General features: G+C 50.7%; 1 protein-coding gene across 2 annotated transcripts in view; it reads right to left on the bottom strand.

The window, feature by feature from the left end:
- The window catches only part of ZBTB7C (zinc finger and BTB domain containing 7C), a 305567-nt gene that overhangs the window by 86133 nt on the left and 197039 nt on the right, over positions 1 to 22395 (bottom strand). The window contains exon 1 of one of the 2 annotated variants that reach the window (XM_052660517.1): positions 21701 to 21825. The exons of the other annotated variant lie outside the window; for it this stretch is intronic. Coding sequence (XP_052516477.1) covers positions 21701 to 21825 — 125 coding nt within the window. Of the gene's footprint in view, positions 1 to 21700; positions 21826 to 22395 lie in introns of those variants that run through there. 2 annotated transcript variants of the gene reach the window in all.

Below are 22395 nucleotides of genomic sequence, written 5' to 3' on the forward strand. Positions count from 1 at the left end.
ACTCGGAACCCAGGCAGGGGCCAGAGCCAAATCTCCAGTATAAAAACATCCCCCTCGGAGCTCCACAGTCCCTGGATGAGGGCTGGGTCGGCAGGTCCCAAAGGGGTGTGGCCTTCCTCCCAGAGATGCCTGCAGACGCAACTGGGTGGACACCCACCTGCCAGTGGTTTCCCACGGGCCACAGCCTTGGCCAGCACTAGCGGGTCGCCTTCTTCCAGTCTCGGCGTCTTAAAGTTCCCGCCCGTGGAGCATCACCTTACCGGTCCATCACCACCCTGCCTGGGACTCCGCTTCCCATCCACAAAGCTAAGCAACACCTGAGTAATTCTACCAGAATTTTACTTTAATCATTATACTCCCGGCTCAAACAATTCGGTGTCTTCCATCACCTCCTTGATTTGGCTATTCGTTCACTTACAAGCAATGAGCCATTCCTAGGCACAGACTGTGCTGGGAACAGGGACACAAAGACCAGGAAAGCACCATCCGACCCCCTCGGCCTGTCCCTCGAAGCCCTCTGCCACAGAGGCCCTTCCTACATACCTGGGTGGGTCTTGCCTCTCTCCGCATCCAGCCAAACTGGAACACTCACTTCCCGAGGATCCCACCACTGTTTGTTTCCTTCTGTCATTGCTCATCTGTTGCTGTTGAAATTCCTTCAAGGTCCCCTTCAAGTGACACCTCCTCCAGTAAGCCTTCTTGGTTAACCCTACCAGAAGTTCACATCTGAACAGAGAAAGCACAGGGCCTGCATCCACTTGGTTGTCTAGTTCTTCCCGAGTCACGTAGGGAGAGGAGGTCGGAAATGCCCCAAAGGACATTCCATTCTTCAAAGGCAGCAGCTCTGCTTTCTAATTCTTAGGCATCTCCCATAACACTTAGCACATACCCGGGCACATGAGCAAAAGCTGTGACCTGGGAAAGGACTTCATTTTTATCTTTCTGAAAATTCCAGCAATGCAACTGGCCAGGAGAGGGGTTAGGGCTATGGACCTAGCCAACAGCTTTTCCTCACTCCAAGAATCCACCAGCCAGAGAAACTACAAGTACGTTTTTAAGAAAAATAGGCTATACCAGAACATACTAGTATCTTCACAGACAAAGCAAGTTTCCACCTCTTTATAAATCACAAGTCTTTCCTTATCATTATCTGAAATGCAGATGCTTCAGAATGGAGAGAGAGTCTTAGAGGCAGCACTGAGCAGAGCCCATAGTCGAGGTCAGGAGATGAAAAGTAAGAGAGAGGGAATAATGAGTGCCAAGCTAGCAGACAAGAGAGGACCGTCCAATCTCTCAGTTTCTGCCGAATTCAAAGTCATTCTGCCATGGTGGGTAAGCACATAGGTGTTAGGAGGAGAGTCATGGGTTCCAGTCCTAGCTCAACCACTTTCCCGCTGTGTGGCTGTAGGCAAGTTACTTGGCCTCTCTGGTCTCATATTTCATCTATAGAACAGTAATAATATATAGTTGCTCATTGGATGGTTTTGAAGGTTCAGCAAGCACTTGTAAGCACTTATAACATTGCCTGGACCTCTGATCATTTGCTATGAGTCAACCCTTACTGTAAAATGAAATATCTCACTCATTTCACTCCACAAAATATTATCTATGGATGGAGCCTTTATGACGTCTAATGAGCTGTCCAAGTAGAAGAATCTTTACTAACACAGACCCAACTTCTCCCCAGAAAGGCACTACCAATTTATATTCCTTACAGAAGACATGGATGGAAATATCTATTTCACTGCATCTTTGCTTGCCAGCTCTGGCTATTCTAAAAAAAAACAACAACCATAAAACAAAGCTTTCTGAAATTGATGATTTTTTTAAAAAAGGTGGCATCTCAAGAGTTTTATCTTGAATTTTTAAACTAGTTTTGAGGTTCAACCTTGCCTCACATGTGAACTGGCCATTTGCCATATACAGTCCTACATTTGGGAACTGTCAGTTCCTTTTTTCCCTTTTTATGCTGCCAAGGATTATGTTTTTCTCTTAAGGTTTATGGAAGCTCTTTTTATAGGGTTAATATATTAACTTTTGCCATATGTTTTACAAATATATGCATATGTTTTTAAACTTTCAAAACCATCAAAAGATTGTCACCAAGAGACCTGAAATACTTAGTCTGCCTAATCATTCCTCTTTTAGCATCTTATCCTAAAAACTGGAACCAGGATGTTCATTCTAATGCTATTTATAATAAGAAAATTTGGAAACTACCCAAATATACAGCCCTGAGAGTACATTAATGTGAATGAATAGCACGAAGCCATTAGAATGAGATTGTCTATGAATGATTAGGAAGTGATCACAGCTCAAATGCAAAATAATAAAAACAACATAATGTCCAGAATAACCCAATTTGGCTAAATTAAAAAAAAATACACTTTAACCAAGGTTGAAACAAGATACACCAAAATATTGGTAACTTTCATTGGAGTCATTTCTGAGTGATGGAATCAATGCTGCCTTTATTTTCTTCATCCTTTGCTGACTTTCAAAATCTTCTATGATAAATGTATTATTTTCTGTATTTTTAAAATGAAGATTTACTTTTATCATGTCAGTTTTTCAAAATCCAGTGCCCACCAGATGCCTCACTCCGAGGCTTGTTAAAACCTACATCACTGCATCCCACCCCCGGAGTGTCTGATTCAGGATGTCCAGGGTTGGGAGCTGAGAGCCTGCATTTCTAACAAGTTCCCAGGTGATGCTTGATATTGCCTGTTCAGGGAAAACACTTGGAGAACCACGGCTTTGTACTAAAGGGTATTTTTTTTCTCCCATTGCATAATTTTCATCTGGCTTGAGATGATAAAGAGCACCGGCCCCTGATCTTAATCTCTGAAGATTGGTTGTTTCTACCAGGAGAGAAAGGAGCCAGAACACCACCACCACAAGCCCAGTGGGCAAGCCTTCTCATTCCCACTGCCAGCTCTGCATTCTTGGAAGCCCTACGTTCCACACATTCCTTCCTTGAAACTACCAGGCACCTCCCTTTCCTTCTCATTTTCCAACCAAGTGAACTTGGGGAATGAGGGCATTTCTCATTAGTATTAGCTCCCACAGTTTGAATGAACGTTCATGTGTGACTAGGGGTGGGTGTGGGAAAACCTCCCAGCCTGTCCATAAACTCCTGGTGAGCTCAGGACATATTGCACGGGTCCATCAAATGTGTGTTGGTCTGAATGGGTCCTTTCTGCCCTCCGAGGACTGTTCTAAGCTGGGAGGACAGAATGGAGAGCAGGATTAGCTGGGTCCTACCTACATGAAGCTTACATTCTAGTGGGAAGACATACAATATCACAAAAGCATGGATAATGACCTCATTGATGGGCCTGAGCATGCTGAAGGAAATGAAACAGAGGGACAGAATTGTAAGTGACAGGCAGGGCGGTGAGGGGCATTCCACTGGTTGGGGGCTAAGACAGGGCCTCCTGAATCTGCAGTGTGATGGTCCTAAGTGAGGTCAAAGGGGCAGGGCAGGATAGATCTCGCTGGGGACCTTAGGCTACTGTTTCTCAAATGCTATGCCCAGCGATTCCGACTCAGTGGATTTGGAAGGAGATCTTGTACTTCTATCAAGTTCCTGGTTGGTGGGGGAGGGTCCAAGCTGCTGGTCCAGGGACCACCCTCTGAGTAGCAAGGTCTTAGGTCATAGCTTCCCTGGCAGCTCAGCTGGTAAAGAATTCGCCTGCAATGCCAGAGACCACAGTTTGATTCCTAGGTCAGGAAGATCCCCTGAAAAAGGGATAGGCTACCTACACCAGTACTCTTGGGCTTCCTTGGTGGCTCAGATGGTAAAGAATCTGCCCGTAGTGTGGGAGATCTGGGTTCGATCCCTGGGTTGGGAAGATTCCCTGGAGCAGGGAACGGCTACCCACTGCAGTATTCTGGCCTGCAGAATTCCATGGACAGAGGAGCCTGGCAGGATACAGTCCATGGGGTTGCAAACAGTCAGACACGACTGAGCAACTTTCCTTTCTAGGTCATAGTAAGGAGTTTGGAATTCAACCTAATTACAATGAGAGGCCACTGAGAGTTTGAAACTAGACAGTGACAGATTGTATTTATGTTTTCCAAAGATGATTTTGAGAGAGAGACTACTTGGGAGAGCTTGAGAGGCAAGAGTTCAGATGAGAGCCGAGGACACTGGAGCACTGGAGGTGTGGACAAGACACAGGTCCAGCATGCAGGCTGCACCCAGGGTTGGCAGGACAGGCTGTTGGCCTGGATGCTGGATGCTGGGGTAACAGGTGGCGGGAAGCAAAGGAGATTTAACTTGTGCTGAGCCTCGCCCTCCCATCAAACCATCAGGGATTCACTTGAGGACTTCTGGCACTAGGCACACACAGTCCAGGCTTCCCAGGTGGCACAGTGGTAAAGAACCCACTCACCAATGCAGGAGACACAAGAGACTCAGGTTCAATCCCTGGGATGGGAAGATTCTAGAGTTGGAAATGGCAACCCACTCCAGTATTCTTGCCTGGAAAATTTCATGGACAGAGGAGCCTGGAGGGCTACAGTCCATGGGGTTGCAAAGAGCCGGGCACTACTGAGCACACACGCATACACGCACACAATCTGTGTTCCAGGCCCTCCCTGACTTGAGGATTTTGGAAGGAAGGAAGGCGCACGGTAAGTTTGCACATGCACTTTCTGGAGCACCGGCTTGGAAAGCAAGGAACGCAGTTGCAGTGGTGGATGGGCTTGGGGCGGGGGCTCTGAGGCAGTAAATAGGCATTTCAGGCATCTCTGCCAGGACTCTCTCCTGGCAGGGCCCCCCAGAACTGCCCCTGGTCCTGAGACTATTCCTGGGGGGGTGCAGACACCTCCCATTCCTGCCGCTGTATCTCCTGCAGAGTCAGGCCCATTGGCCACTCCAGGTAAGAGAGAGTGACACAGGGAGACAGAGATCCAGCCAATCAGCAGGGGCCATGATCAAGGAATGATGGTCAGGAGAGAAAGAGGAGGGGGACCACCCAGAGGGTGGCAAAATCTTTACATAAGCAACTCTCGGGTACTCATATGTCTGCATGTTTACAGTCAGCCAATATCCTGCCACTGTCGCCAGAGCCTTCTCATTCTCAGCACACACCAGCTTGCCCTGGCTGTGCATCCTGAATCTTCTAGAGTCTTCTACAACTGCTCCATCCCCCTTCTTTCCTTTTAAGGTTAGGTTGATGCTCATTTAGAAAAATAAATGTATTTACTGTATCGTGATATTAAAGGACCATTTGAAAAAATGCACACACTAGACCCCTCTCCCCCCATGCTCATGCTTCAATACACCTGATTCCATTTCCTCACTCCCTCTGAGCTGCATTCTTAGCTGTGTGTGGAACTGATGGGTGGTGATTCATGTGGAAGCACTGAGTTGAATGAGAGAGCTTGGCCTACAGGTCTGGGGACAGGCAGGGGAGACAGCAAGCCTCCGCCTGGCCTAGGAGGCAGGACTGAGTCTGTGAAATCAGGGCTTAGAGAAGAGGCGGTGGGGCCTTGGTGCCAAAGGGAAGCAGAGAGGAGCAGAGGGCTATGCCAGCGTGTGGTGGCCCTGGTGTCCCCAGGAAGGTGGCCTTCTCACTGCGCAGTAGCAGAGAGATGCCCTTTGCCTGGGCTGGTGCACACCACGGCTCCTACCTACCACAGTCACCTACCACGGTGACTTTCAGCAGTGACAGAGTTTCTTGCACATCCTGCTCCTGCAGGTGGCAGGGTCCTGCAGTCGGGTAAGCTGAGTTTGGAGCCATGAGATCTGGCTTGGAAGCTGGGATCTACATGACCATCTGATGCCAGCACAGCTCAGTGGAGGAACAGTCAGGCGGGCACTGCAATTTTTGTTCTGTTTCTTTTAACAAAGCTTCATAAACCCACTTCCATGTTGCTATGCATTGTCTACCTTTGCGGTTTACAATATTTTCCTGGTTTACAGTATCCCAGGAGCAGACGGCTGACAACTGATATCACCATTCTCCTCTCTTAGGCTACACTGATTGTTAGTAGTTTTTCCCCTCTTGTGAAGATATAGCAATTGTCACATTTTTACTCTATAGGCACATAGCTGCTGGAGCAGGGTGCGTGAGGGGTGGAGGGCAGGGACCATATGTGCTGTCCTGCCCACATCCACATTTCTCTGGACAAGAGCCCTCTAAGCAGGTGGTCTAGAGCCAAGTGACTCCAGGCAATTCTACCAAGAGGGCTCAGAGCAACTAAGGGCAGTGAAGGCTGACTTAATACTTTACAACTCACTCTGCTGAAGTATCTGCAGCGCTGTGCAGGGGTGGTTGGGGCAGGACATTCCAGGTGAGGGCAGAGAATCAGCCACTTCAGGCTTGTGGGGACTAGAGGCCAAATGAACACAAGCGAGATTTTCCCAGGTGGTCGGGTTCCGGGGTTCAGGGGGGTCTCACAACCCTGGATTCCCATTCAGCTATACATACAATCTACCCAATAAGGGAGAGAACTGCCCACATCTTGTGTCCTGGCTTCATTGCAGATGCTCAGTAAATGAATGAATGAGTGAACGGACGAGATGGGAACAACTTTTGTAACTCACACAGTCTTAGTCCTACCCTTAGGAAATTTGAATATTCCCTCCCAGACCCTGACTCCCTGCAGAAGGAAGCGGTGTGCATCCACGGCCTGGTGGAGCCTGTCTCTGAGGCTCTGTCCAGAGGAGCTAACACCCTGAGCTGTAGCATCTCCCGCCTGGCAGCTGTGGCTAGGTGATCGGTGCCCAGGCACTGAGGCCTCCAGCAGACCTAGGGCTGGACCTCAACATGGAACACTGACTGCTTTCTGATCACCTGTCTTGTGCTCAGCTCCATGCTAGGGAGCTAAACAGGATATACATCCTGTCCACAGGGAGTTTACAAACTGTGACAGATGAGCCAGATGCAGGCGAGCCAGATGCAGGCGGCGGAGGGCACAGATATGAGCCACCAGGTCCCCCTTCAAGAAGGACTGGCAACCCGGCTGCTAGGAGAGTGGGCTGCAGTCAGTCCTCAGCCTAGAATTACCCTGCCAGGGTGGCCTGGGCGGCCAAGCCATCCAAATGCATGGTCACCCAGCGACACCCACATCCCAGGACTGCCTGAGGTCCCAGGGGCTCTATAAAGGCATGGGACAAGCCTGAGGAGGCCAGGCGTGCTCCAGAGGACCCCCTGGGGATGACCGAGGCTCCAACACCAGCTTTGCCTCTGCCCTGACCCTGCCCTCCCTCAGCCTCCTGCAGGGGTGGATCCACAGGGCATCCTTGACTAGCATCCTCGCACTAAACTCTGATTCCTGGTCGGCTGGCCAGGGCCCTCAGCCTTGGAGAAACAGGGACTATAATGCTGAATATAACTCATAGACTAAATTCAGGGTTAATTCTGTCCTTTAGCCTCTGAGCACTGGAAGAACAGTGGATGTAGTGATAAATGCTCTAAGATACAACCTTGACATGCAGTTCTCCGTAAGAATTGTCATGAAAGTTTTTATTAATTAACTTGTAAAACATAAACACATATATATTACGGTTTTGCTTATTACTAGGAAGAGTTGTCTCTCTCATATTTTATGTATGATGTTGGGCTCTGGGGTCCTTGATGGACGGGAGGAGACCTAGCCTGGGGACAGTGAGAGAGTTCCTTCCTGCAGGGCTCAACCAGCCAAGAAAAAAACTGCCAATTAAGGCAAAGCTGTCTGTAAGGAGTCATTCTGGTTGCCATGTTAACCCTATGACCTGGGGATCACAGGCTGGATACTGCCTCCCCAAGTCCTCAGGCAAGCTGAGCTCCTGTAATTGGCATCTGTTCCTTTGGGGTGCAGTGACCTCTCCATCGTCATGATGAACTTTTGCAGGTTTGATGAAAGGCCAGTGAAGAGCCAAGCAAAGCCTGCAGTCCGTCTGCCTATCTGAGCCCCTCAGGCAAGGCCGGGGTGGGAGGAGGCGGGAACAGTTGCCCCCATGAGAACATGTGGGAGACAGTGGGTGGCATATACCTCATCAGAAGCCGAAAGCACCTGCTGAAATTGACTGCACCAGAGTCCCCAGAGCCAAGCAAAACGCAGCCCATCACCCTGAAGAACCGGAGTGTCTGCCTGCTAATTTCCTTTTGCAGATGCTTTTACTAACTTGCATGTGTGTGTGCTAAGTTGCTTCAGTCACGTCTGACTCTTTGCGACTCTACGGACTGCAGCCCGCCAGGCTCCTCTGTCCCTGGGGATTCTCCAGGCAAGAATATTGGAGTAGGTTGCCATGCCCTCCTCCAGTTACTATTAACTTATCGTTTATTTTATTATTGATCACATGAATCATTACTATAGACAGCCTGCTGGGGAATGGGAGAGTCTGCACGCCCACCCCTGTGGATCTGGCCAACACGACCAGCTACAGGAATCCTGACTGTGTGAGGATCACAAGGGTCTTTGGGGCACACAGATGCAGGGGTTTGGGGGTGTTGGCTGGCTGGCCCAGGAACCTTGGGATTAAGGTTGGGGCACCCACCCTCACTAGCTGAGACGGTGGGAATCCTCACATTTTTAGTTTGGTGTCTATAACGTGCTCTCTGAGCCAGCCCAGGAGCAGCTTAACTTTGACAGGAGCACCGGTGACTTAGACGATGGAAAAACAATGACATCTTTGGGGAAATTGACAGGAAGGGTTTTAACATTAGTCGGGGAGAAAGCCCCTTACCAACACCTACCTTCCCAGCCCCTGTGCTCCAATAAAAACAAGTGGCCAATATAGGGACAACCAGAAGGAAATGTAGGGCCAAGACAAGGCAGGAGTGGTGGCTGCTGACGTAAGCGTTCAGCTTTCCATGGTGGTAGCAGGAGAAATACCTGGTCACGGGCAGAACACAGGAGCCACCGGGAAAAGTAGAGGCTCTTGGCAGGGCTGGGCAGGGGTGTCAGGGCCCAGAAACTTGCCCTATGGGAGTGCTGAGTTGAAAACTATTTTCAAAATCATGGCTACTATGGGCCAGAAAAAACAAGAGAGTTCCAGAAAAACATCTATTTCTGCGTTCTTGACTATGCCAAAGCCTTTGACTGTGTGGATCACAATAAACTGTGGAAAATTCTGAAAGAGATGGGAATACCAGACCACCTGACTTGCCTCTTGAGAAACCTGTATGCAGTCAGGAAGCAACAGTTAGAACTGGACATGGAACAACAGACTGGTGCCAAATAGGAAAAGGAGTACGTCAAGGCTGTATATTGTCACCCTGCTTATTTAACTTCTATGCAGAGTACATCATGAGAAATGCTGGGCTGGAAGAAGCACAAGCTGGAACCAAGATTGCCGGGAGAAATATCTATCACCTCAGATATGCAGATGACACCACCCTTATGGCAGAAAGTGAAGAGGAGCTAAAAAGCCTCTTGATGAAAGTGAAAGAGAAAAGCGAAAAAGTTGGCTTAAAGCTCAAGATTCAGAAAACGAAGATCATAGCATCCAGTCCCATCACTTCATGGGAAATAGATGGGGAAACAGTGGAAACGGTGTCAGACTTTATTTTTAGGGGCTCCAGAATCACTGCAGATGATGACTGCAGCCATGAAATTAAAAGATGCTTACTCCTTGGAAGGAAAGTTATGATCAACCTAGATAGCATTTTGAAAAGCAGAGACATTACTTTGCCAACAAAGGTCCATCTAGTCAACGTTATGGTTTTTCCAGTGGTCATGTACGGATGTGAGAGTTGGACTGTGAAGAAGGCTGAGCGCCGAAGAATTGATGCTTTTGAACTGTGGTGTTGGAGAAGACTCTTGAGAGTCCCTTGGACTGCAAGGAGATCCAACCAGTCCATTCTAAAGGAGATCAGCCCTTGGATTTCTTTGGTAGGAATGATGCTAAAGCTGAAACTCCAGTACATTGGCCACCTCATGCGAAGAGTTGACTCATTGGAAAAGACTCTGATGCTGGGAGGGATTAGGGGCAGGAGGCATCACGGACTCGATGGATGTGAGTCTGAGTGAACTCTGGGAGTTGGTGATGGACAGGGAGGCCTGGCGTGCTGCGATTTGTGGGGTCACAAAGAGTCGGACATGACTGAGCAACTGAACTAACTAACTATGGGCCAGAAATGGTGCATAATTTAGCTTTTTAATTCATTCATCAACTCAGAAGGCAGCTATAAACTTCCCACTGTACAGATGAATAACCCGAGGCTCAGAGATTCCATGAAGTCTGCAGTGACCTGGCTGGAGAGTGGGTGAGCTGAGACTGGACCTCAGGTCTAAGTGAGTCTCACCCCGCTGGTGCCTCCTGCTGTGGAAGCCATGGAAGAGATCTCACTCCTGAATGGGACTCTGGGTGAGACAGTATCCCAGGGAGCAAGGCTGCCCAGCCCTGAATGGCATGTCTTCTCTTGTCTACCTTGCAGACATCCCTGAGTCACTGACCGCCAGTCACCTTGCTGGGAAGCCCCCTTGGTCATATGAGTATGGACAGACCTCTGTGCCGAGGACATCACCACTCAAAGCAACTTGTTTCTCGATTTTTCCATCCTGGGACTCAGATCACAGAAGGCTGGGGAAGCGAGACGGAGGGTGCTGGCCATAATGACCCAAGGACTGTGAGGAGCTGTCAAGCACTCTGTGTGGCCTTGGGGGTAGCCTGTGAGTGCTCAGTCAAGTCCAGCTCTTTGCGACCCACCAGGCTCCTCTGTCCATGGGGTTTTCCAGGCAAGAATCCTGGAGTGTGTTGCTATTTGCTGCTGCAGGGGATCTTCCCAACCCAGAGATTGAGGCCATGTCCCCTGCAGATGTCCCTCTATCGTGGCGGTGCCTTCTAAGAACGTGTGACGTGGCGAACCCGTCCCCTAGTATGTCTCGGGCAAGCAATTCCAGCAGGGCCTGCTGAGAGCTGGGCCTGGTGCGCCAGCTCAGGGCCACGGCTGGAGCAGCGGGTGTTCTGGGGAGCTGTGCACATGTGGCTGGGCCGTTCTTTGGTGAGAGCACCACTTTTGTAACATTTGACCTCTTCAAAGGATGGTATTTAAAAACTTTATACACTGATGTCTTCTATTTCCTTTATTGCTTCTCATGTTGACCCTCCCCTATTATTACTTGCTCCGGATTTTATACCTGGTAATAATGATGGTGAATAACACATTCAATTGTAATTCTTCACTTTCACTAGTAAACTGACTTGGTCTAAGAGCAGGCCAGGATTTTGTCATAGACGGGTCTTAATAAATATACCAACATAACTGTATCTTTAATCTACCCACCCCACCAGGGACTTGAAGACGGCCCCCTCTGTCCCCCATCAGAGCAAGTCTCAGAGCCCAGCCCTGCCTGGCATGATCAGTGGATTTTTATTCAAGACACCTAAAACCGATTATGGACTAACCCTCCACTGCTTTCCACAGGGGGCTCCTCAGTTTATTGTTAAAATTTCAGACAGTTCCAGCCCCACAGTAGATCTGGGCCAAAGGGATGCCCCCATCTGGCTTCATGTCACCTGGGATGCATGCTGGGAAGAGTCTTGGCACGGCATCAGAGTCTGTCCTGTCCAGCCGGTTAAGGCCAGCACCTAGAGGGGCAGGCACTGAGGGGTGCTTTCATTCTGTCCTCACAGTAACCCTGTGAGTTTCCATCCCCATCTTACAAAAGGGGCAACCACAGCGTGGAGATGTTACGTGACTCGTCCAATGCCACAGAGCCTGTGAATGAGAGCCAGGACTTGAGCCAGGCCCTCCCCTGCTGCAGAGCCTGGGAGGCTGTGCCATCACTCCAGGCTCAGAGCCGCCCCAAGAAGCCTCCCCTGAGCCCTCTGCCCCTCATCCCTTGCTCTGACTCTGAACAGACCATCTCCCCAGACCAATCAGCAGAGACTCTGACTTTTATAGACTTGTTTCATTGTCAAGTTCTGGTCTTAACTGGGTACACAGATGAGAATCTTGGGAGGGCAGGGGTCAGAGAGCTGCATCTGTGTCCTCTCTGGGGCCAGCACAGGGCCTGGCACATGGTAGGGGCCACCTCTGTCTGCACTGATGAGGCATCACTTGCCATGGCCTCACTGGCTGCGCTCAAGGCCCCATCCGTCCTCTCCCGGCTCCCCCGAAAAGAGGCCCACTGGGCCTGGCCTTTCATCCTGGCGTGGGCCCGGGGTTGGCTGATGCTCAGCCCCTCTTCTCTGCCTGGTCTGCAAAGAGTTCACCACCACGTTATTGGAAAGGCTTCCAAGAGCTTGAGGCCAGGTTCACTCAGAGGGTGCACCACGGGAGGGAGGCGGGCAGGAGGGAACGGGTAGGGAAGCGCCTCTCAGAGGGGAGCCCCAGAGAGGAGGCAGGGAGGAGGGGGCAGAGGCCCCACAGCTGGGTGTGCACCAGGCCAACCAGGGGCCCACCACCCAGGGCCCCGTCCCGTGGGGCAGCCCCTATGCTCCATCCTTGGCGTCACTCCATTTGTTCCCCAACCTTCCTGGGGTCCAGCGTCACCTTGAAGAAACCCACCGGTCAGGAGTAAATTGTTCCCCCTGCCCAAACATTGACCTGTGATCTTGTTTAGTCCAGCCTGTCCTTTCAGAAGTCCCTGGTTCTCCGTGCCCTGCACTCCAACTGCCAGCCCTCCCCAGGATGCCCTAATTCTGGTCATTCTCACCCCAAACCCCCACCACCCCAGGGCCAAGTCTGTGCCCAGGCTGCACAAGCAGGTATGATGTCACTTGATCAAGGTGGTCCTATGAGGTCCCCATTCCCACACTCTGCCCAGAGGTACTGTGCTTTATCCTCACACCTGAAGTCCCCCCCACCCTGCACTGGGAGAAATGTCCTCTTTCTAAGAAGTGTCTTCTTTCTAAGACAGACAGCCCACAAAGCGGTAACACAGTAGCCAGCACCTTGTATACCTTGGTGTGAATTAGTGTCAAAGATTGACTTTCTCCTAACAACCGGGTCAGATCATCAGAAAGAGAGGACGGAGTGGAAGTCCTGAAGGAATGCCAGGAGGCTGGGCGGGTGGGGTGGTTCCAGAGCACAGACTGACTTCTGAATGGACAGGCTCCATGCTGGGGGAGGAATTTGAACAGTGGAAGAAGAGCATGTCAGGGCCAGGAAAAGAAGCTTTGCGGCCCTGCACACGTATCACTAAAAGGGAGTGATGAAATACTAGGGGCTGAACACACACTCAGGGCATCTTCATGGCTTCCCAGTGCCTCTGTCACCTGGTGAGAACCCCAAAGCATAGGCAGTCCATACTCTTAGAGTGGGATGTTCACCAAAGATACACACAGACCCAACACGGCCCCCCAAAACACACACACAATCCAAAAGAAGATACAGCAATGCCCAGAAAACTGCCTCAAACATATTCCCTTCTAGCTAGGCTGCCAACAGAGGAGGCCCCACAGAGCAGCGGAAGGCGGATCAAGCCTGTTTCCTTTTATTGAAAGTTCTATCCTTCTAGAATTTCTCCTTCTCTGCAGGTCCAGGCCAGGGAGACATTCATCCTCATTCAAATGAACCTTCAAGGTTCTTCCTTCATTTGAGGGGAGGAGTGCGGAAATAATTCTCTCAAGCCATTCCAGACCAGTGGCTCTCATGTCACCCAGCATGCCTGTGTCTTCACCAGGAAGACTGGGCCGGCGCGGACTCCAGGCCTCACCTGGCCTTTCTGCTCAGGAGGCAGATCCGTGACTGTCTCCCCTGCCTCGCCCTGCTCCCCCACCCTCCAACAGCTTTAATAAACACGGATTACTTCAGTCCCTCGGGCACAGCTGTCTGTGAGTTGTCCAGTCAGGGGTGTTGGGGTGGGTGCCAAGGGCTGGATCTCCAAATAAACCAGCCCTCCCTTCCCCTCCTCCGCCGCCTCTCCGGAGTGGGTGGATGTTGAGGAGGAGGGCACATCTCTGGCTGAGACCAGGGGTGACAGAAGCGCTTTTCTGAGCCGCCTGCTGAGGGTGGAGCCCCAGTGGGGGAGGGTGGGAGAGCAGAGCTCGAAAACAGGGTGAGAGGTGAGGCCGCCTCCTCATGTGTCATGAATCCAGGCCTCTCTAAAGCCCTCCATCCAAATCAAGGAACCCTGAAATGGCACCTCTAGGTGCTAGCCTTAGGCTGCCTCTCTGGTTAAAACATGCTGGCGCGCTTTATTTGAGGATAGAAACAGAGTGTTAGGCAACTTGTCATCTATAGGAAGTGTGTGGGAAATGGCTAAATGGATGAATGAAGGAAAAACAACTGACACTCTGGGCCACTATTAGAAACAGCGGTAGAAGAAGGGGAGGAAAGCTCTGGGGGTTTCAAGGGAGGTGGGTAGGGAGGCCACCAAGGGGGCTGGGAGAAGAAAGGGCTGCCAAGTCAAATTCCACCCCATCACTGTTGTGCACACAGCCAGCCAGGCAGTGCGGGCCCTCGAAGAGCACAACTCCCTTATCAAGTAACTGCCACTTGCAGCTAAATCTTCCTCCAAGAAGTTGTGATAATTCTCCTCAGAGAATGCGAGTACAGAGAACACTCGGAATTGTCATAACCGAACTTCAGAAACCATCCACTCAAGGGCTCCCTCTCTGCAGTTTTTTTTATTTTCAGCAGCAGAAACCCCCTTGTACAAATAAAATGTCATGCAAAAACAGATGCGCCCTGAACGGTTCTGCTTGAATCAGCTCTATGAATCCCCTTGGAGATATCTGTCTAATCCAACTCCTTGTTTCAAGCAGGGAAACTGAGGCCCAGAGAGGTCAACCTGTGTTCTCAGGCTCCATCACAACCACCTCCACCTACCTGGTCCCCTCCGCTGAGCATCTACTTCAGTACCTCTTGGGTGGGGTCCTGGCTCGTATAATCTAAAAGGTTCACAAGGTGACAGGCGTCAGGTTTAGGCACTGCTGGATTAAGCACTCATTTGCAGGTGAAGAGTAAATTCGTAGCAAGATCTGATCCCAGCTGCCTGACAACGATTTCCAAGAAGTTATGGAATTAATTTCTGGTGCTGGGTTTTGTTTATATTGAACTTGATGACGCTGACAGCGACTCTAGCATGTTCTGGTAAAAGGGTAGTTTTTTTGGTAATCTTTGGCAGTCTTTCAAACTAGGTGAGCCCCACTGTACCACTTGGCTCACATTTATCTCTGTCAAGAGTGTAACTCCAGTCAGTCCCATAGGTATGACAATGGGGGAAATCACGGAGCTGAAATATCAGTGATAAATAGAGCGCTCAGCCACACCAAGCGGCTTTGGATGAATCAATGGATTCTGCTGGCAGCTGGGGCCCAAACAAGAACAGGATGAAGAGGCCTTGAGTTGCCACCTGGTTAAGATGTTAGCTCTCTAACAGTTTTATTTGTGGTCCCAAAGGGGTCATTTAATGCAATAAAAAGGTCAGGATCTTAGCTGAGCCTCCACCAAAGCCCCGCACATTGGACAGCTTGTCCAATGGATGTCACACTCACTTCTGTTCAGGCCAATTTCTTCCTTTTCCTGGGCCTACCTTTCCATCAGCAGCTGCATCTGGATAAAGTGGAGCTGAGGGAGTGGGCCCCACTGCTGCCTCTCTGGAGCATTCCTTGGGGAAACAACCCCTGCGTCCCCCACGGGACCCTTCACTGTCCCATAGAAAGTGAGAGTGAAAACCCGGTGAGAGGTCTGCGACGTGCAGGGGAAACACCAGGCTGGGAAGGATGATCAAGAAGCTGAGATAAACGGATCTCACTATAGGTATGGCAAGCAAACATGACCATGGATTCCAGAATATTTCCTGGCTGCTGCCTCCTTGAACACATAAGCCCCTAGAAAACAGGATGGCTACAATTTAAAAAGCAGATACTATCAATTAATGCTGTCAAAGACATTAAGAGCCTGGAATCCTTACACACTGCCGATGGGAATGTGAAATGGTACAGCCACTGTGAAAAACAGTCTGGCGGTTTCCCAAAAGAGTTACCATCTGACCCAGGAATTTCACTCCCAGGTATATATCCAAGAGAAAATGCTAACCTATGGCCACACACAAGCTTGCACACAAATGTTCACAGTATTACTGACAAGAGCCAAACATGGAAACAACCCAGCTATCCATCAAGGGATGACTGAATTTTAAAAATGTGATATATCCATACAAGGAACATTACTCAGAAATAAAAGGAAATAAAATAGTGATGCATGTTACAATACGGTTGAACCTTAAAACATTATGTGAAGCGAAAGATGTCAGTCACAAAAGGCCACGTGTTCTATGATTCCACTGATATGAAACGTCCAGAACAGGCAAATATATTTAGAGACAGAGAGCAGATGACTGGTGACCTAGAACTGGGGAGTCGGGGTAAAATGGAGAGTGACTTCTACTGGTTATGGGATTCTTTTCAGTTGCGATGAAACTATTCTAAAATTGACAGTGGTGAGGGTAGCACAACTTTGTAAATATACTAAAAACCATTAACTTGTACATTCTAAATGGGTGACCTGTATGGTATGTGAGTTACATCTCAATAAAGTTGCTACGAAACAGGAAACCAAACCTTAGAAAAGTCCCTGTTGTTTAGGTTTTGCTGACTAGAGGCATCCTCTGCTAGACTTCTCTAGGGCTTAAAAGAGGGCAGGTATCAAGAGGAATTGGGGTCACTGTCCCCTCTTGCTTTTACCAGTAGCTTCACAAAATCAACGAATCAACCCATTAGCTCCAGGAACAACAGAACTATCAGCGAGAATCTACAGCCGAAAAAGTAAGAGCTGCGAGTGTACATACGTGCACATATGTGTGTGCAGGCAAGGCAGAATTCTCCCAAAGGCCAAGCTCAGTTCCATGACATTATTTGGGAAGGTCACATATACATTTGCTTCTGCTTTGTATCTCATTTGAAAACGCCGACACTGACCATATACTCTATTATTAGGCAATTTTTTCCAGTGTGGTGTCTCGGTGTTGCTCTACACAATTTGTTTGGAAGATAAACTCACTTTTTGAGTGATGAAGAACATCCCACCCCGGGGTTCTGGCCTAGGAAGGGCAGACTTCTGTTGTGCCAACTTTCCCATACTGCACCTCATGTGACCCGAGCCAGGCCACCCTTGGGAAAGAACTCTTACCCCGAGGGAAGCTTCCTTCTTTCTGGCTCGCTGGCCTCTTGCAGGTGGAGGGGAGCTGGGGGACGAGGAGAGGGAAGGAGGCCCACTCTGGCTGGTCCCCTTCCAAGCAAAGGCCCCGGAGGAGGGGGCCTCCCAAAGGGAACAGAAGGGAGTGAGACAGGAGAACACATGCTCTGCTTTTTCTAAACATGGGCTCAAAATGGATAGAGGAAAAATTAAATTACTCTGCAACTCTGAAAGTCATCCACTGAAAATAAACCCTCCCTTCAAAGAAATTACCCATCTCATCCCACGGTGGTATCTCAGGGTCTCTCAGTATTCAAATGCATTAAGCAACGACATACACAATGTATAATACAAATGGCTTGTGTCAAAACTCCACTTTCCAAGTTATTATCATCAATTTTTTTTTTTTTTTGCTAAGTCATGAGAAGTCCAGCGACTTAAAAATCCAAACAAAAACTAACAAGAACACGCGTGCAAAGATGGAAAAACATCCTTCGTGGAAGTTACTATGAAGAGAGCAGCTTCAGAAGGGAAAAAACACAATCTCTGACTAATATGAAGGAGACTCCAAATTGCTCTTGGCAACAATCTCTCAACCCTAGATTCCCCTCCCTCTATTCATCTCCACAGTTCCCAGCCAAAGGAAAATAAACTGAACAGCTCTCTCCCTGGCCCAACCTGTAGGGCTGCACGGCTGAGCAAGCGCTGAGCAAACAGACATCCCCATGCAATTATCCACCTGTGCAATCGTGGTAAACACGGGACAGCCAGGCAGGGACTCGCCGCTCTGACCGGGCCGATCATCTCAATATTGGGAGAAAAATGCCTTTATTCTGGCGCACCGACATCAAAACGAGCATAATATGATCTTGTGACCTCAAACCCAAGAGATTTTCTTTTTTTAAAAAAAAGGAAGAGGAAAACCATCCTCCCTGGAAGAGTGGGTATCTGTTCCGAAGAAGGAAGACCCCAGAGCATCCCTCAGCGTGACTTAACTTCGAGACAAGATTTATCAGTTCACCTTCCTCACAAAAGTGAGAGTTAATTCTCGAGGTGGTTCTCTTACACCTATTACACCATTCAAGACGGAAGGAGAAGTTAACAGGCCAAATGTCCTGGAATATTTATGGCCATTGTGTCTCTCAAAGGTTCATCTGGCAACCATTTTTTTAGGGCAGATATGTCAGGTCAGCGGAAATGGAGAGGACAGGAGCATGGGGAAATGGCACTGTGAATGGAGATATAGTGGAGAGATCATGAGCTTTTCAGGTGAGTCCTGGAACACCCTGGCAGGTGGGTGTGAGCCGCTCTGAAAGCTCTGCACAGTCCAGAGACCTGGGTTCTAGTGTTGGTTTCGCTACCAAGTGCTGTGAACATGGACAAGCTTCTCCAGTGGTAGGAGGCGGGGACTGCTGCTCCTGCTGCAGCTCGGAGAGGATGGCAAGTGCCATCCCAGCCACTGAGGAACGAGGTTGAGGGAGGCAGGATGATGCTCTGGGGTGGCTCTCTGCCTGGCTGGCACGGATGCACAGAGGTGCCAGTCCTCCTGGAGGCTGCATGGGGCTCTTGTCATCTCCAGCTGGGATGCTCCAAAACTAAAGTCTCATCGCAGAAGCCATGATGATAAACCAATAATCTGAACGGCAGGGTCTCAATCAGCTTCATGGGCACTCTGTGTATGCTATGATGTCTCTTGGAGCCAAGGACAAGTCCTCATAACTGACGCCTGGGGACACTCATCATTCCAGCGCCCACCCCTCTCCTTCCCCCAGGCCTCCTGCTGCTTCTCCTTCTTCGTGGCCATGCTTCTGGAGCACCTGCCCACATACCATCTCACTTCATTCACTCAGTATTCACCGCCCACTCTCCTCTCTCAGCACCTGACCCTGCCGTGCACACATCACAGAAGGATGTTCTATTATAAATACTGTTCCCATTGACAGAGGCCAGAGACCAGGTCAGATTCCCGTCACAACACTTAGCATGGTGCTTGGAATCACACGGTAGACAATATCAGTTCAGTTTAGTCGCTCAGTTGTGTCTGGCTCTTTGTGGCCCCATGGATTGCAGCACGCCAGGCTTCCCTAACAGTTGCTCAATAAATGACCGACTGATTGAACGGAAAGAAACTCAGGTTCAAGAAGGTGAACAACGGATGTAACACATACCACTGCTGCTGCTAAGTCACGTCAGTCGTGTCCGACTCTGTGAAACCCATAGACGGCAGCCCACCAGGCTCCGCCGTCCCTGGGATTCTCCAGGCAAGAATACTGGAGTGGGTTGCCATTTCCTTCTCCAATGCATGAAAGTGAAAAGTGAAAGTGAAGTCACTCAGTCGTGTCTGACTCTTCGCAATCCCATCGACTGCAGCCTACCAGGCTCCTCTGTCCATGGGATTTTCCAGGCAAGCGTACTGGAGTAGGGGTGCCATTGCATGCATACTACTTTTGTACAATTATGCCAGAATGATGTGGAGTCCTGTCTCCTCAACTATAACTCAACATTCTAAAACATGGGTGGTCGAAGGGGTAGCTTGGATTCCTGGCCCTGTCACTAGGTAGCTGGGTGGCTGACTTAACCCTTCTGAGCTTCAGTTTCCTCACCTGCCAAGTGGAGCTAATGTTTCCTATCTGATGGGTTGTGCAGGTTAGAGGAGATGACGTATGCCAAGCATAGGACTTGGTACATGGGAGATGGTCTCTGAATGTCCCCTCCCTCTCCTCCCTGCCGGGAACCTCTCTGGCTTATCTCCCAGTCTTGACTCGGCAGGATGAGACTCAGGTTCTACAACCTCCAGGCCTGTGCTCTTTCTGTCTCCCTCCCTTGGGGTCCTGCCCCAGTGCCTCCTCTTAGCTGAAGCCTTCGGTGACCTCTCTGGCTCTCTTTGGTGACCTCTCTTCTCATATCCCACACTGGCTCTCCCTGCGGTCTCTCCAGGTCACCCTGCTTGCGCCCTAGGTTTTGCTTATTCTGTGCAAGCTTCATTCATCAGTACTGGATGACCCTTGGTGGCGGCTCAGGCCAGAGTTCTTTCCACATCTCCCAGCAGGTCCTGCGAGGTGTTTGGTGGAACCCTAGTCTATCCGTTTTGTGAAGTTCTGGAACCCACACTGGAGGCCTCAGGGCCTAGGTGGCACTAGCGTCCAGTGGTTCTGTGTAAGGAGCGAGGGACTCACCTGGCCCCCGGGGCTTCCAGTCCTTTCCCCGTGAAAAGGGGGTGATGAGAGCCGTGGGGACTGTCCTTGGGTGGTAGTTTGGGAGAGCTTAGGAAATGGTTCCAAACACCAGGCCCAGACAACAGAGCACAGGCTGACTCAGTCATCTTTTAGGAGGGCAGATTTCTTTTCCCTTTCAGCCCAGGTTGGGCCTTAAGGGGAGAGGGTGGCACCCAGCTACTTTCTCTTCCTGGGGATCTAACCAGAGGAGGTTCTAATCCCCAAGACTTAAAACCGGGTGAAGGAGCGGAGCTGAAACTTGAACCTGGCAGGGCCTTCGCCCTTCCTCTCCCTCCCCTTCCACACAATCTTCTATGACTCTGGAGAAAAACTGCCTGATTGTTTGAACCACTTCCTTTACATTTTCATACTTCTGCATTTGGAGGGCTTTGGAAGGGGTACGCCCCCAGTCAATGAACGGCGGCGACGGGGCTGCCTCCTGTACCCGGAGAGCCCAGTACCCGGGTTAAGAAAGACGGCAGAGGCCCCCAGCCAGGACAGCAGAGGCCAGAAACCAGGACGACCAGACCCGACGACCCTCGGAGCCCTCACTACAGACACGAAAACTGCACCGCGCTGGGCTGTGTAGCGGGGTGCGCGCTCTTTCCAGAGTCCCTCCCAGGCCAGCCCGTGGCCGCTGCAGGGAACCGGGCGCTCAGGAGGGCGCAACGGGGGTCAGACCGCCTCGCGAGCGAGCTCCGCGATGTCCCGGCTGAGCTCTGCGCCCACCGACGCCCACCGGCCCTGTTCTGCTTGCGATTCAGCCCAGGGACCGCGGCTGGACTCCCTCCGGCTTGCGCAGCGACTTGTGCCAATTCCCTCTTTCATTCCTGCCCCTGTCCTAACTTCTGCCAGGAGTTGCCTTGGCTTCCACACCACCCCGACCCCCAACCAAGTTTTGCATCTGATATTGGAAGGAGGCAAGCTTTTTCTTTTCTTTTTTTTTTTGCGGGGGGGGGGGTGGGGCGGGTGAGGAGCAAGGTATTGAAACTAACAGTGTTCATCGGCCACTACCTTCCTGAGTGCCGCTAGCACTCCGCTGTCTCCTTTCGGCCACCGCAGAACCTGCCGCGAGGGCGGCGGGCGTGGGGAATGAGAGCAGAGTTGCTGCACCCCGAGTCCCCGGTTCTTTCCTGCGTTTCGCCGCGCGCCCCTGCATAAGCGCGGGGCCCCAGCACGCTCGGCTCCAGCCCCAGGGCGGCTCTGAAACTCCTCTCATTCGCCGCCACCCAATCCGCGCGAGCGCCGGTCGGAGCCGCCATCCGGGCCAGGGGTCCCCGCGGTGGAGCGAGAACACCCGCAGCGCCCGAAGAGAGGACGCAGCCGCCCGGCGCCCTAGGGGCCTCCCCCGACCCCAGTCCCCACCCTTCCCCACCCAGGGCCGCCTGCCCAGAGCCCCGAGCCCAACCCAAGCCCGCTTCGGTCCGGTCCGGTCCGGTCCCAAGGCCGCCGCAAACCCACCTGGCCGCCCCGGGGACGCCGCTCGTGCCCGGGTCGTGTCCTGAGCGCCGCCAGGGTCCCGGGCTGGGAATCCACGCGGCAGCGCAGCTCAGGGGAGCCTGCCGCAGCCGGCGGGAGGTTGTCATTGATTCGTGCAGGGCGAGTTAAGCCATTCCAGGAGTGGTTTTGAGAGAGCACTCCCACCCCTCCCTCCAACCAGAAGTATTTGGCAGGCAGCCCCTTTTCGTCCACCTGTACTGTTGAGCGCCGACCGGGACCAATTTCACCAGTCGCGTTTACACCTCACTTTCTGATATGCAAAGTAAGCCCTTTGCTCAAAGGGAACGCAGAAATGAAAGCAGGGTGATGGAGCAGGAGGAGGCAGTTTCCCCCGCCCCCCACTTTCCTCCTGAGTCTCACCATTTGTTTATTTTTTTTTCTCTAATATTTCACAAAATGCCTTACCATTTATCTCAAATCAGGGGCGGCTTTTCATTGTCACTGTCCCCCCCCCCCCCCCCAATTCTGCATGTCTTTTATTTTTAGAGGCAATTTGATTCCCATTTGCCTGAAACCTGAGCCCAGTAAAATTACTGGAATTATATGTTTTCTCTTTAAAGGGTCGTGAGTGTAACTTACCAAATAAAACACTGCACAGCAAGCATTCAAGTGGCAAGTGACAAAGAGGGAGGAGCAGGAAATAGGCAGAGAACCCT

The sequence above is a fragment of the Budorcas taxicolor genome, chromosome 22 (genome assembly GCF_023091745.1).
Source record: "Budorcas taxicolor isolate Tak-1 chromosome 22, Takin1.1, whole genome shotgun sequence".
NCBI classification, from domain to species: domain Eukaryota; kingdom Metazoa; phylum Chordata; class Mammalia; order Artiodactyla; family Bovidae; genus Budorcas; species Budorcas taxicolor.